Below are 14,765 nucleotides of genomic sequence, written 5' to 3'. Positions count from 1 at the left end.
TCTGCCCCTCCCCCATTCATGCTCTGTCTCTGTCTCAAAAATAAATAAAACGTTAAAAAAAAACTTAAAAAAAAAAAAAAGGTTTATCTTTACTGATAAAAAAGCTATACCTCATTCATTCTGACTGCTACACAGTGGTCCGCAAGTTATTTATTCACTTTCTTGCTGATGAGCATTTGCATTATTTCTACATTTTTATTTTAAACAGTAGTGCCCTGAGCATTTTCGCACAGACCTCCTGGTGCACAGGTGTAAGAGTCTGTCAAGGACCTTTCAGAGATGGAACCACTGCTCTGTTGGGTAACTGCTGGGTTTCTGGATAAGAACAAATTCAGGTTTGGAAGACAATTTCAAACTTTTTTCAACGTGATTATACCAACCTATGTTTCCACCAGTAATCCTGAAGTTTTTTTTGTTTTTTTGTTTTGTTTTTTTGTTTTTTTTAAAGATCCTATTTTTTAAGTAATCTCTATACTGAACGTGGGGCTCAAACTCACAACCCTGGGATCAAGAGTTGCACGCTTCCCTAACTGAGCCACCCAGGCACCCCTCTGAGTTCTCACTGTCCCTCGACTTTGCCTGATCTCAGGCTCCTGCCAGACCTGAAAGTTTAAGAGTTTCAGTCCAGAGGCGCTGCGTGGCTCAGTCAGTTGAGCATCCAACTCCTGATTTTGGCTCAGGTCATGATCCCAGGGTTGTGAGGTTGAGCTCTGTGTCAGGCTCTGTGCTGACCATGGAGTGTGCTTGGGATTCTGTCTCCCTCCCTCTGCCCCTCTCCCCCACTCATTCTCTCTCTCTCTCTCTCTCTCTCTCTCAAAGAAATAAAAAATTAAAAAAAAAAGTTTCAGGGGCGCCTGGGTGGCTCAGTCGGTTAAGCGTCCAACTTCGGCTCAGGTCATGATCTGACAACTTGTGGGTTTGAGCCCCGCATCAGGCTCTGTGCTGACAGCTCAGAGCCTGGTGCCCACTTCGGATTCTGTGTCCCCCTCTCTCTCTGCTCTTCCTCCACCTGTGTGCTCATGCGCTCTCTCTTTCTCTGAAAAATGAATAACCATTACAAAGAAAAAAAAAGTTTCAGTCCAGCCCTGAGTCCTGCTGATCCTCTCTCCAAAACGCTTCTAATTTTTTTTTTTTAACATTTATTTATTTTGAGAGAGGGCATGCACATACAGGAGGGAGAGAGAATCCTAAGCAGGCTCTGTGCTGTCAGCAAGGAGCCTGACCCGGGGCTCGAACTCATAAACCGTGAGACCATGACCTGAGCCGAAAGAAATCAAGAGTTGGATGTTTAACCTACTAAGCCACCCAGGCGCCCTTGTACGTCTCTGATTTTCAACAGTAGAAAGAGCACTGGCTCTAGGTTGACAGCTGGGCTCAATTTCTAGCCCTGACATAGAATTGCCATGTGGTTGCAACCTTCCTGGCTCTCAGTTTCCTAATCTGTAAACCAGGGGTCATTCCCCCCATCTCAAAGGTTAAGTGAGGATTAAGTGACACAATCTCTGAAGGCACAAAAGCACTGCTGGTGACACTATGTCTCACAAATGCTCACCAGCCACCCACAGGGCTACAGGGACCCACAGCCGGGAGCTACCTGTGGGTCCATCCATGTCCCCACTGCGTGCTCCCTACCTATGTGCTCCCTACGCTCTCCTCACCCTCCCTGCACACAGCAGAGCCCTGTGGGGTGCCACCGTGTGGCCCTCCTGAGGGGCTGTCCCCAGAGCGCATCCCACACAGCCACACAGATAAACTTATCTGGACATTTCTCTGCACTTCAGTATCCCCCTAGGTCCCTCTGGCTCCGGTAACTCAATCCTTCTGGACGAGGTCCAAGGAGGACATCGAATATCAAGTTTACTTTGAAACAAAGATTGTTAGACTAGCCAAGAGTGTTCTACGCTGTAGATCATTCATGGACAGCACTAAAATCGGCATCGTGCTCGATTACTGCCTTTGGTGGATCTGTTCTGGAAAGATTCACTAAATAGACCCAAACGAGTTCTACGGAACATCCCATAATCTCTTCCTCTTGCCCTTCCTGTCAAATCAATTTCTACTTGGTGATCCAACTGTTAACTGTTTTCCTTCTATTTATAGGTCCTCTGAAAAATCTCTTGTCACTCCCATTTTGATTTGCTCACCTTAGGTCACTCATGCACTGATTTTAACAAACGCGTGGGGAGTTCCTGCGTTATGTAAGACCCAGTGCTGGGGGCAACATGAAAGGCGAAGGAGGCGAGACCCTGCCCGTGTCTGCGAACACGCCGTGGCAGACAGCATGTGTGCGGGAACTGCCGCGCGGGCACCTGGCTGGCGCTGTATCCGAGTGAGGCTCAAAGGGCTGCCCCACAGTCCAGATGGGACGTGTCCTGCCCGGGGCACGAGACGGCCAAACCCAGGACTACCACCCGGCTGAGGGGCGGGCAGGCCCTCTGGGGGAAGGAACGTGCCGATGGGGTCCTGGTGGCTGGCTGGCTGGCTCTGAGGAACTGCTGCATGTGGTGAGTGAGCCGAGGGAAAGCAGTGAGGTTGGAGATAACCAGCCAGAGTGGGGGGCAAGTTGTCCTAAACCACTGGCTTGGCCGCCATCCACCCACTCGTGGTCCCGATTCTGCAGCACCTGATGTCATTCTGGATGGGTCCCTCAGACTCCAACCTTTAAGGTCTAAGCACTGCGGGGTTCTAAAATCATAACTAAGTTAACCTACCTACTTAATTCCGGTGGAGGTTATTTCCAGAAAAATCACTGATGACTTTAAAAACCACTTTAATTCCCTTTATGAGCCACATTAATATGAAAAGGGTGTTTTTTATGTTTTTTTAAGTTTATTTATTTCGAGAGAGAGTATGCATGAGCAGGGGAGGGGCAAGGAGAAAGACAGAGAGAGAATCCCCCGTGGTCTCCACCCTGTCGGCACAGAGCCCGATGCGGGGCTAAAACCCACGAACCGTGAGATCGTGACCTGAGCCGAAATCAAGAGTTGGACACCCAACAGAGCCCCCCAGGCACCCCTGAAAGGAGTGTTCTCTAATGTGATGTATAATTTATGGTGCCAGAGACCTGAAATGCTGAGCGTGGACAGAGGACCTGACACAGGACAAAGAAAATCAAAGATGGGTGACACAAGGCTCCGTGGCCAACTGCCCACAGACCGTCACACGGGCACGAGGGTGGGGACCCTGCTCCAGAACTTGATGCTGGCTCTGCAGGGGCACGCACTCCACGTGACTGCAACGTGCAGGGGCCCCGACAACCGGATGGTCCCCGTGTGAAACAGTGCAACACAGACCTGGAGATAAACCCTGAAGACAGCAGAAACACAACACGCTTGGGGACGGCTGGGGTCTCTGAGATCTTCTGGGCGTAACATGTGTCTTACCTGGTCCGGTCTGAGGGGGGTCGCCACCTCCATCCGAAGAGCACAACCCCACCCCCGCTGAGGTTCCCTGCCTGCAAGCGTACCTGTGCCCACGCCCTGCTCCCTGCCGAGAACACCCGGCCCCATCCAAGCCCCGCGCCCTCTGGGGTGGCCCGCCAGCGGGCTCCAGGGAGGCCACGACAGGTGCCAACATCTCAACCTCCGTGCCGGCCCGTGCCAGCCACCCGGCACCGGCCTCATGGTCCGTCTCTACAAACCTCCCACCAGACCCGCTCCCCACCAGGCGCCCCTTACACCGTGTGTGCTCCCTCTGACAAAAACCAGCTGTCTCCGCACACGGCTATCCTGGCCCCTCCGGGCCCTCCAGCCCCTCCAGGCCCCGGCCTCTCTCATAAGCAAGGCCGCGTGCAGCCACCAGGCTGCCAAATCCGAAGGTCTGTCTCAAGCCATCTCTCGGGCCGTCAGCAGCTCTGACAGCCCCGTGACACTCCCCCCCCGCGTAGCCCCCAACTTCTCCCTCCCCTGACTGCCCTCCTCCAGTTACCATCATGCCGGGGAGGGGGGGGGGGGGGCGTTGAGCTCTAACTGCCGCCCTCATGCTACGGGCTCCCAAGCGTGCGCCTGCCCTCCGCCTGCCCCTCCGGCTCTCCACAGGGAGGAAGACTGTGCCACCTCGTCCACAACACTGTTCTGGCCTCTCCCCCAGGCCCCGCCCCCCCACCCCCCACCCGACCCACGGCTCAGGCCGCAGCCTCTGGCTGATCTCTTTCTCTCACTCCCCACCCGGTCAGCTCTGCCCTGCGAGCATTCCCAGCACCCTGCCCTGGCCTGACCCCCGGACTGCCCCCCTGAGCCGCCACTCTTGCCCCTCCCAGGACAGCGCGGGTGACTTGTCCTGGTCGGAGCCGTTCACAAGAGCCAGCGTGCCGGAAGAAAGCGGCCCCCGGCGAGGCCGCAAAGCCTGCCGCGTGGGGTCCCGCCCGGGCCCCTCCTCTGCTCCACACACACCTGGCCTTGCTGCTCCCCAAAGCCTTGGGTGCCTGGCGCGTGCACTGCTCCTGCTTCTCGCCGAGGTCCTCTCGTGAGTCCTCCTGCCCTTCCTTCAGGAGTCTGCCCCGGTCCCCACCACCCCTGCTGCGTACCCACAGCACACGGCCGTGTCCCCCACTCCCTCCTCTCTGGCCCATATGCTCTAGTCCAAATCTAGTCTGATTTATTACTACGAACATTCTAGAACACATTTAATGTCAGCCTCCCACCCCAGGAACGGGAGCCCCGAGAGTAGAGCGTTTCCCTGTTCACAGCTGTCTCCTCAGACCGAGAAAGGTGCTGGCCACAGCAGAGACTTGGTAAGGATTTTTTAATGTCACGTGAACACACAATGTCCCTACGTAAACACCCGATGTCAGAGGTCTCGGTGGCACCTGTAGGTAATGACTGAATTTTTGTCTCTGGCTGAGACCTGTATATGTCCCTCCTCACTGTGACTCCCACTTGGCAACCTAACAAGCACTTCCAACTCAGCAGAACGGAAGTCTAGACTGCAAGCCCAGGCTCCCCGCGGTGCGCCCACAGCCGCTGCCTCACTGCCGTAGCCAGAAGCACCGAAATCTATTCTTTTCTTCCCCTTGCCCCTCTACCCAATCCACCGTCCAGCCCCGTGCTTCCTATCTCCGAATTACGGCTCCCTGCTGACACCCACCACCAGGGGCCAGTCTCCACGCCTGCTCCTCACCGTTCCCCTCCTGCCCATCTCCGATGAAGTCTCCACACAGAACCAAGGTGAGCTCCGAGAGGTTGCTCAGGTTGCTAATGTCCTGCCTAAAGCACTTCAATGGCTTTCTGTCATGCCTACGATAACTCGGGCGACAGCATGTGGTCCCTCTGGCCCCCGTCCCCAAGCTGGCTCAGGGCCTCCTTTGCAATCTCATTTTACACCTGCACCTCTCCACGGTCACCCCGGGCCCCTCCAGCTCCACAAACATTGCTCCCTGGCCCAATCCGAGGCCTCGGCATGTTCCGCTCCCAGAGACCAGAATGCTCTTCCACCGGCCCTTCCCACGCCTGAGGCTTCGGCTCCAATGGCGCTTCTCCACAGAAGCCCTTCCCGACTGTTCTAAAGAGCGCGCCACCCCCACCTGCGATGCTCCACCCTGACTGATCCACAATGTCCACAGCGTGCATCGTAGCCTACACATCCATCCTGCTGGAGGGGGGACACGCGTCCCCTCTCTCACACTCGTACTGCCGGGGCGTGGCGACACGTCTCTCCCCTGGCTCACTGCCGTCCACCGCACGCTGCTGCCCGGCAGGCACGCACCCAACACCTGCTGACTGAAACCCTGCTTCCGGAGGGCAGACACAGCAGATGCCCTTTCTGAACTACAATCTAAAATAGCACCCAACAGGGGCGCCTGGGTGGCTCAGTCGGTTGAGCGTCAGACTTCAGCTCAGGTCACGCTCTCACGGTTTGTGGGCTCGAGCCCTGCATCAGGATCTGTGCTGACAGCTCAGAGTCTGGAGCCTGCTTCGGGTTCTGTGTCTCCCTCTCTCTCTGCCCCTCCCCTGCTCATTCTCTCTCTCTCTCTCTCTCTCTCTCTCTCTCTTAAAAATAAAACATTAAAAAATTAAAAAGAACACTAACTTAAAAAAAAAAAAGTTTAAGAAAATAATAAAATGGCACACAACAGAAAAACAAGCCTGTAAACAGTTTTTCCATTTATTCTGTGTTATCCCCACTTCTCTAAGGCTCAGGGAAATATACTTCCCCGAGAGAAAAGGAACAGATTTGTTGGTGTCTGCAGCCTGGGACAGGGCCTGGCCCGGGCCAGAAGACCTGACTACTCACAGGCACCAGGAGGGGCTCATGGAGAGTGGCTTGTGTTTCCACACAAGAGGCTAGAAGACCAGGTTCTAGGAGAAACACTATTGGCTTATCCATGTGAAAAGTAACTGGTCTTTATCTCTCTTTATACTCCACTATCCTTCCAAAAAGACACAATAAAGTAGGACCCTGATGACGAACCAGGACAGGACGCGAAGCAGAAGAGGGGGACACCGGCAGAGGGAAAGGCAAGACGAAGACGTGCACAACCACGGGGCCCAAGCTCCAAATTCTACTGTGCTTACGCTTCCAGGGGCTGTTAACAGGGACATTTCGGTTACAGAAAGGGCAAACTGTTGACAGAATCGAGCGGGTATTCAGCACAGAAAACAGAAGCCAAAGGAAGGCATGACCAGATCTTTTATGAGCTAAGGGCTGTCATGCTCCTCCCGTCCGACCTCCCTTTCTCCGGGCGATCGTCACCAGCACAGCTGTCACCACCAGCCTCCGTGGGCCCTCCCTCGAGGGCACGGCCAATGCCACCACGTCTCCTCGTCAGCCTGCTCTCCACACTCCCCAGCCCACCTGCCACCCTACCCCTCTGATTCTCGGTTGGCAACAGTGCCCCTTTACCAGGACCGTCTCCAAATCCTGCCGCCTGATTTATAAGCTGCCGGCCCCCGCCCCCTCCTGCTGCCCCCACTTGGCTCTCCATCCCTCTCTGCTCAGAATGAGGGGGTGGCCCCACCACTCTATCCAGCCCCTCCTCACTGACCCCACCGCCACACAAACCGGGCCCCGAGCTCTACAAGCGTGTTTCCGGCAGGGAGGTCACCCATGCGCTCGGCTGCCTCTTCCCGCACGGCTGGTAGGCGGCTGGACTTGGCCTAGCCCTTCTCCCCCTGTCCTCCCAGGTGGCAGGTAAACGGGGGGACGAGCTCTCAGCCTGGCAGCCTCCCCTCCAGAGCCTCCCCACTCCTCTTGGCCAGTTCCACTCCTCCCTCGCTCACTCCCTCAGGAAGTCTGCTGTCACCCCCAGGCCCGGGAGGAGCTTGACAGCACCCCTCACAGCTCCACACTAGGTGACACCGCTGTTAACAACTTTCCCGCTGAGTTTCTCAAGCATCCGTGACGGCGGGCTCACATCCGCCTCGTCTACCAGTTACCCCCGACCCGGCACAGCCTGCACAGTGCAGAGGGGACCGTCACCCCTCCTGTGGCGGACCCAGAGCAGACCACCTCGGAGACTTTCCGGATTCTGGCGCTCGAGGCAAGAGTGGCCGTGCCTGCAGGTCCCTGCAGCAGATGAGAGGGATGAGCTTTCCCCATCTGATGCTGGCACAGGCGGCCAAGCAGGTTAGGGACCCGTCGGGGGACCCCAGGCTTAGAGCCACTGTGGGCTTGCCTAGGGTAACCTAGGCAAGGTGACCTAGGAAAACTTAAGGCCCCTCTGTAACCGCCACGCTGGGGCATGTGTGACGCTCACCTTTTCCTTGGTTGTGTTCCAATCTGCTTGACAGACTTCTCTTCCGTGTAAAAAAGCAGGCTTCTTTGTAGTGTAGACACGAGCAGAACTTTCTGGCTATAATCCAGCTGCACGATTGAAGATGGCTCTTCTAACACCAAATGGGAGTTACAGACGCCCTGTGGGAGAGGCCAGTTAAACCCAACTCAATGTGGAGTCAATTTACACCTTAAAATGTATGCTGTTCATTCCCAAAAGATTCAATGTCAACCCACTGTGATGAAATTATTTGGAAAAGTTCTTACTAATGAGAAAACAATGTCAACACCTACCTCAGGTTCCATCAAGTTTGACAAGAAACATTCAAAGGTTTTGTATAATTTCTTTTAAAATGTTTTCAGGGGAGCATTCAAAGAAGAGTCCATAAAGGCCAAAGCGGAAACGTACTGCACTAGGACTATTGTTTACACTAATGGAATACAACAGGACTTTCCATAAGATTATTTGTGACAACTATCACCTAAGGTCACAAGACACTCATCCCCCCAAAGAGCTCAAAGCAATTTTGGGGACATTATATCCTTGCCAACTGAAAGGGTCATAAAAAACAGAAGAAACTGAAATGGTGGTAAATATATTGAAGAACAAAGTAAAATTCTAGAAGGCATTTTACTGCTAACACAAACTCTAATTCTTGGTATCAAAAGTCTGTTTCTATATGTTACTTTTCTCCTGAACCAGTTTCTTCAATTGAGTAAGAAAAACTGATGCTCTATCGCAGAACTTTCGGGGGTGGGAGAGAAAAGCAGCAATCAGATACACTGGTAAAATTTACATGCAATAAAATTTACCTGTCCAAGATACACAATTCTATGGACTTTGGCAAACACATACAGTCCTATAACCACCGACACCATAACGATAGAGAGATTCTCATTCTCCCCGGACACTGAGTGCTTTTAAAGCAGATTTTCCGGGCACCTGGGCGGCTCAGTCGGTTGAGCGACTGATTTCTGCTCAGGTCATGATCTCATTCATGGTTTGTGAGTTCAAGCCCCGCGCTGGGCTCTGTGCTGATAGAACCTGGAGCCTGCTTCAGATTCTGTGTCTCCCTCTCTCTCTGCCCCTCCCCCTCGGTCTCTCTCTGTCTCAGAAATAAATAAACATTAAAAAGAAAAAGCAGATTTTCCTCCACATTTGTCATTACATAAACTGTAGCTTTTCAGTTTTTGACTTATGATGGAACTCAATTCATTGTATTAATTTTGCAAAATCGCACACACTCCCATACCTATTTATGTAAATCTCTTTGTACTTTATCTTAAAAAAAAAAAAAAAGAAAAACTACCAGAACCTATCAATAAAGCTGGGAAAAAAAGTTCTCAGTGTGACAAGGATACTGTTTTCTGCATGTGGCTTTCTCTCTACTTCCTGAAATGCAGGCTCACGAGCAGTGCTGCCTGAAAGCCTCAACAGAAGGGAGGTACGACACAGGGACCCTTAATAACCTAAGGCTTTCCTGCAGAACAGGTTCTCAAAGTATGGTCTGCAGTCCTCAAGGGTCCCTAAGACCCTTTCAAAGGGTCTGCAAGGTCAACATTATCTTCATTATAACGCTAGGTTGCATCTGTCTTTTTCACTGAGCTGACATTTGCTCTGACACAAAAGCCATGGTGGGCAGAACGGGGCACTGAGCCCACTATCTGTCACTGTGCCCTCCACCACCACGCACTCATGACAAAAACGCGCGTTTCACTGAAGACGGTCTCTGTGGCAGAACAATTATAACTGCACCACATCCTTGCTTGTGGGTACGCACGGCTTTGTATTTTGTGTGACAGAGTGGCCCGGCTGCTGCATCCTGAGGTTCTCTGGTTCACTCAAGGAAAAGCACTTGTTCGACTCTAAAAGCTGTGAGCTCAACCAGTGGCTTCCCCCCCCTCCCCCCACAGGACACCATTTTACCGGACATACTAGAATTACTCAAACTTGGGTATTTGGCAGACATTTTCAAGATGGACCAAATGGAGCTTGTCACTTTAATGACAACGAGTAATAGTGTGCGTTACTGACAATAAATACCAAGTTTTCAACTGAAGATTAGAATTGAAAACTTTAGGGGCGCCTGGGTGGCTCAGTCGGTTAAGCGTCCGACTTCAGCTCAGGTCACGATCTCACGGTCCGTGAGTTCGAGCCCTGCGTCGGGCTCTGGGCTGATGGCTCAGAGCCTGGAGCCTGCTTCCGATTCTGTGTCTCCCTCTCTCTCTGCCCCTCCCCCGTTCATGCTCTGTCTCTCTCTGTCTCAAAAATAAATAAAAACGTTAAAAAAAAAAATTAAAAAAAAAAAAAAAAGAATTGAAAACTTTATCCACACTTGTGAACTTGACCAATTCCCAGTAGCTAAAGACTTTTCTGATCAGGATGATCATGATATTAACAAAGATGCCTTCTCTGATATTATATAATCAAAATTGACACATTTGAAAAGATCTGCGTCCCTCAGTAGATCAACTGAGCCACCCAGACACCCCTGGGGTCCTCCTTTTAAGCATGTAGAAGGGTCCTGAGACCAAAAACTTCAAGAACTACTGCTAGAGAAAACTTGTAACAGGGTAGTCTTGGATCAGAGGGACTAAACGCCAGTTGGCCAGTAATTGCTAAATTTCTACAATGCGCGAGGAACGCCCAGTCTCGCGGGACCCGGTCTGTGTCCCTCGCGTGACGAGGTGCAGCACAGGGGCGCACAGAGCCACACACGCGGCGGGAAAGGCGTGGGCTTTAGAGCAGAAACTCAGTGTGGAACCCGCGGGGGACCCAGGGCTGGTGACTGGGTCACGGAGCCTGGGGGTTCTTCATCTCCCGACCGGAGCCGAGCACGCACGGCTCAGGATGAAACAAAACAGCAGACACGCGGGCTGGGCCCTCCTCCTCCTCTGCCACGCCCTCCCACGTGAGGGGCGGGGCCTGGGCGGGGCTTGGCCGGGGGCGGAGCTCTCCACCCAGAAAGCACTGACCTCTGTCCAGGCCACAGTTATGATTACGCAATGCTGCCCGCGGCTCCTACACACCCTTCTGGGAGACCAGAATGACATGGCGTCTTTTTCTCAGGACCCTTCCACATGCTTAGACACAGGAGGATGAACACTGTGAAGGAAGGCTCCAGTGGAGACAAAGGCCAACCCTTTAGTCACAGGAGGGGAAGCTTAGAAAAGTGAGAGACGTCCTTGAAGGCAAACGTTACAAAATAATCTTTGACATTATGAAGGGGCAATGACTGAGGATGCAAACTGTTTGACTAAAATGTAATAATGGATATAATTTCTCCAAATATAAGAAGGCCAAAAATATTTCTGGAAACAATTTTACCTGGTCTAGATCCAGAGAAGAATAGACAATTTTCCCTTTGTCATCTCCAGAGAACAATTTCATTCCATTGGGGCTCCAAGCCAGAGCTGTTATGCTATTTTTGTGAATACCGGTGACATCAAATCTCCGAAGCTAGGAACGAACGATAAAAATGCGCACAAGAAAGAAAAGATGTGAGATGGGGCTCATGGCCAAGGGATTATACAGTCCCTCCTACCTACGGAGAAGCTGGTTTTCCCAACCTTGTTTTCCACGCAAAACCCTGCACAAGGTTCCATCTGGGCATTTATTTTAAAACTGATAGAGGCTGGCTAGAGAATATTAAGCAAAATTTAAATTACCCAAATGCGCATTCTGCCAAGCATCCTATCAAGAACAAAAATGGTATCTGATTATAAAGAGCATAGGGTTAAGCTTTTCTGAGCGCGTGTTTTCTGGGCAGATGAGTTTTCATTTTAGAATCCATGAGGAACTGGCCAAGAAGTTAAGAAATGCTAAAGTGACTCGTACTTACTTGTTTATTTCTCCCTGGCAAGGAAGACACAAGCTGAAAAACAGCAACTCTCCCGGAGGCTGTGCCCGCGGCCACGAGGTCGTCGAAGCAGGCCAGCAACTTCACCACTGTGATGGGTTCCGTTTTCCCCTAAGAGAGCAAATGTTAAAGACAAATGGACCTGTAACCAGGCTGGCTTCCGAGACGCAGACATTACCCGTGAAGGCGGAAGGAGGCGGAAGCTTCATCAGGCTGCAGCCTATACAAAGTCCTGATTGAAAATGTGTACAACTCCGAAAAACAATGACATCTGTTAAACCCTCCTTTTTGTTTCTAGATCTTTATTACTTTTTAAGTTTATTTATTTTGAGAGAGAGAGGAAAAAAAAAAAAAAAAAAAAGCAAGAGCAGGGGAGGGGCAGAGAACGAGAATCCCAAGCAGGCTCTTTGCTGACAGCTGTGGGCCCGATGTGAGACTTGAACTCCACGTACCATGAGATCGTGACCTGAGCCAGAGTTGGACACTTAAATAACTGAGCCACCCAGGTGCCCCTCTAGGTTTTTAATCTTTGAAATGACAAATTAAAAAACTACATTTCTAATGAAGGCAATGCTGATCAATTGAGTGTGAATATTCTAAGTACTGATCAAGAGAGTACCAGGGGCTTGGAGAGCTGTTTCCTGCCCAGAACAGGAATCTGGAGTAAGAAGAGCTTATCTACCCCAGATCCAAGCTCTGCTTTCTTCTCTTAACATGGACAAGTCATTCAATCACTGCAGTTGACGGTCTGCCTGCAGCACAGGCTTGCTGCACGGATCCAGGGGGCAATGCATCTGAAATTTGTTCTTAGATCAATAATCAAATTAAGTAACGCTAACTCAAACTTAATACATTGCTATACTTAAAAGCACATGTACAAGGGGCGCCTGGGTGGCTCAGTCGGTTAAGCGTCCGACTTCAGTTCAGGTCATGATCTCACAGTTCAGGAGTTCGAGCCCTGCATTGGGCTCTGTGCTGACAGCTCGGAGCCTGGAGCCTGCTTTGGATTCTGTGTCTCCCTCTCTCTCTCTCTCTCCCCCAAATAAATAACAAAAAATTAACAAAAAAAGCACACATACAAGCACTGTACACAGATACTCAAGGCTTCCAGGCCCACTGAGTGAAACCATTCATTCAGAAAACTCACGCAACCATTTGACCCCGCTAAGATATACGGCAAGAGCTCCAACAAAACACTTTGATCCCTATATTTGGATGCAGTAATTTACATGGTATTCAATCTATCAAAGGTATACCCTCCACATTCAGGGTACGGAGTCAGCTGCTATGGTAACATAAACTGAAGTAGGTCGCAGTCCCGCCCTCTTAAAGCTGAGCTGTGGCAATGAGCCGGGCACATGAAAAGCCGCCTACAGCCAGTGGGGGTGGTGATGACTGCGCTCGCTTTCCTCTGGTACTTTACAGCTTTCAGGGTATTCTCAGGGGCTCTAAATATATCTGATGAGATCGTGATGTAGGGGAAGGGCTTTGGATCTTAAGCTATAGGAAGGCAAAGGGGAGCCCAGGAAGATTCCTGACTTTGCCAGTGTATGGTCAGAAGTGTTTCTGATAACCCTGATCGGGTGTAGCACAGAAGGAGGAGGAAGTGCGACCAGGCGGCGAGACCAGCCGGGGGCCTTTTGCTATAGTTCAGGCCGGAGGCTGGAGGTCATACGTGCCTCGTGGAGAGAAGTGGCAAGCTGAACGGGCAGGAAGGCAGTAAACCCTGATGGAGAAAGAAGACTCTGTTAAGACCTGTTTGCCATGATAACAGCACCAAGGAGAACAGCACAGCGGCTGTCCTTTACTGAGCATTCTGAGCCAGGCGACCCGGTGAGCGCTTCACGTGCATTACTTCCTTGATTCCTCACGCATCCGTGAGGGCAGGTGCTGTGGTTTTCTTCGTTTGACAAAGGTTAAGTGGTTTGTGTAAGGACACAGCACCGGAGGAGTCAAGAGTTGGGATTCACGCCTAAGTGTGACCGGAGGCCCTGCCTCGCTGCTCTCTGCGCTGAGTGGGAATCCGCAGGCCCCGCAGATGGGAGGCTCGGGAGGCTTGGCAGGCTTGTGGAGAAGAAGGAAAATAAGGGGACTTTATCATCTGCGGCGTGGAAAACACGAGTGCTGATGCCGTGAGCAGAATCCACTGGCGCTGCTCTGAGGAAAGACAGTGCCAGAACATGCTTTAGACGTGGACAGTGTTGACATGGCAGCAGGCTGGTGAAGACAATACTGCCCTGCGAATTCGTAATTATTAGAACTGCCACCACATCAGGAATCAAGATCCCTTATTGGAGACCTTGCCGTGTCATAGCACAAAGCGGTGGTGTAATTTTTCTGAATGAGTGGTTTCAAAATAAAAATCATCATTCAGGTGGGCTGGAAGCCTGAGTATCTATGTGCGATGCATGTACACATGCTTTTTAATAAACTAACATTGTGACTTAACGCTATTTAATATGATCATTAGTAAGTGTTACAGTTCTTAAGAACCAAAACATCGCAAGAATCAGAATATCAATACTTAGCTATACTTTAGATGGAAACAAAATACGAGGCTTCAACTTCCTATAGTATGAGTGTAGCTATTCTGAAAAACGTTCCTCTCCAAACATCTAGAAATGCTGAGTAAGATACACAAAACACCCTTTTAAATTTTTTTTTTTTAACGTTTATTTTTGAGACAGAGAGAGACAGAGCATGAACGGGGGAGGGGCAAAGAGAAAGGGAGACACAGAATCGGAAGCAGGCTCCAGGCTCTGAGCCATCAGCCCAGAGCCCGACGCTGGGCTCGAACCCACAGACTGTGAGATCGTGACCTGAGCTGAAGTCGGACGCTTAACCGACTGAGCCACCCAGGCGCCCCACAAAACACCCTTTTAAATGCATAGCTGATCTCTAGGAAGTAAAAATCAACAGAGGCCAAGGCCGATAAGAATACTGTCAAACCAGAACAGAAGGCAGCCCTGAAGCTACGGGCTGCCTCAGAACTGTCTGCCCAACACCAAGAGCCTTGGTTTCCTGAGCTGAACAGGGCTAAATGCGGACAAGGCTTCAGGCCAGATGAGGTGGGAGCTGGAACGGCCATCCCCTGCAAAAGCCCCTGAAGACCCCCTGAAGGCCTAACCATCAAAGTGTAAACTAGGGAAAAATCAATTTGCTGGCAAATGGAGCTGACAAGGAACTCTGTCTTCT

General features: G+C 51.2%; 1 protein-coding gene across 6 annotated transcripts in view; it reads right to left on the bottom strand.

The window, feature by feature from the left end:
- The window catches only part of TECPR2 (tectonin beta-propeller repeat containing 2), a 107,930-nt gene that overhangs the window by 67,261 nt on the left and 25,904 nt on the right, over window positions 1–14,765 (bottom strand). For all 6 annotated transcript variants that reach the window (XM_053224957.1, XM_053224960.1, XM_053224959.1 and 3 more), the window contains 3 exons: window positions 11,553–11,681; window positions 11,039–11,170; window positions 7,694–7,851 (listed from right to left, as the gene is read on the bottom strand). In XM_053224957.1, coding sequence (XP_053080932.1) covers window positions 7,694–7,851; window positions 11,039–11,170; window positions 11,553–11,681 — 419 coding nt within the window. The remainder of the gene's footprint in view (window positions 1–7,693; window positions 7,852–11,038; window positions 11,171–11,552; window positions 11,682–14,765) is intronic.

This window comes from Acinonyx jubatus, chromosome B3 (assembly GCF_027475565.1).
Source record: "Acinonyx jubatus isolate Ajub_Pintada_27869175 chromosome B3, VMU_Ajub_asm_v1.0, whole genome shotgun sequence".
NCBI lineage: Eukaryota > Metazoa > Chordata > Mammalia > Carnivora > Felidae > Acinonyx > Acinonyx jubatus.
This window is presented reverse-complemented; position numbering and strand designations above follow the sequence as displayed.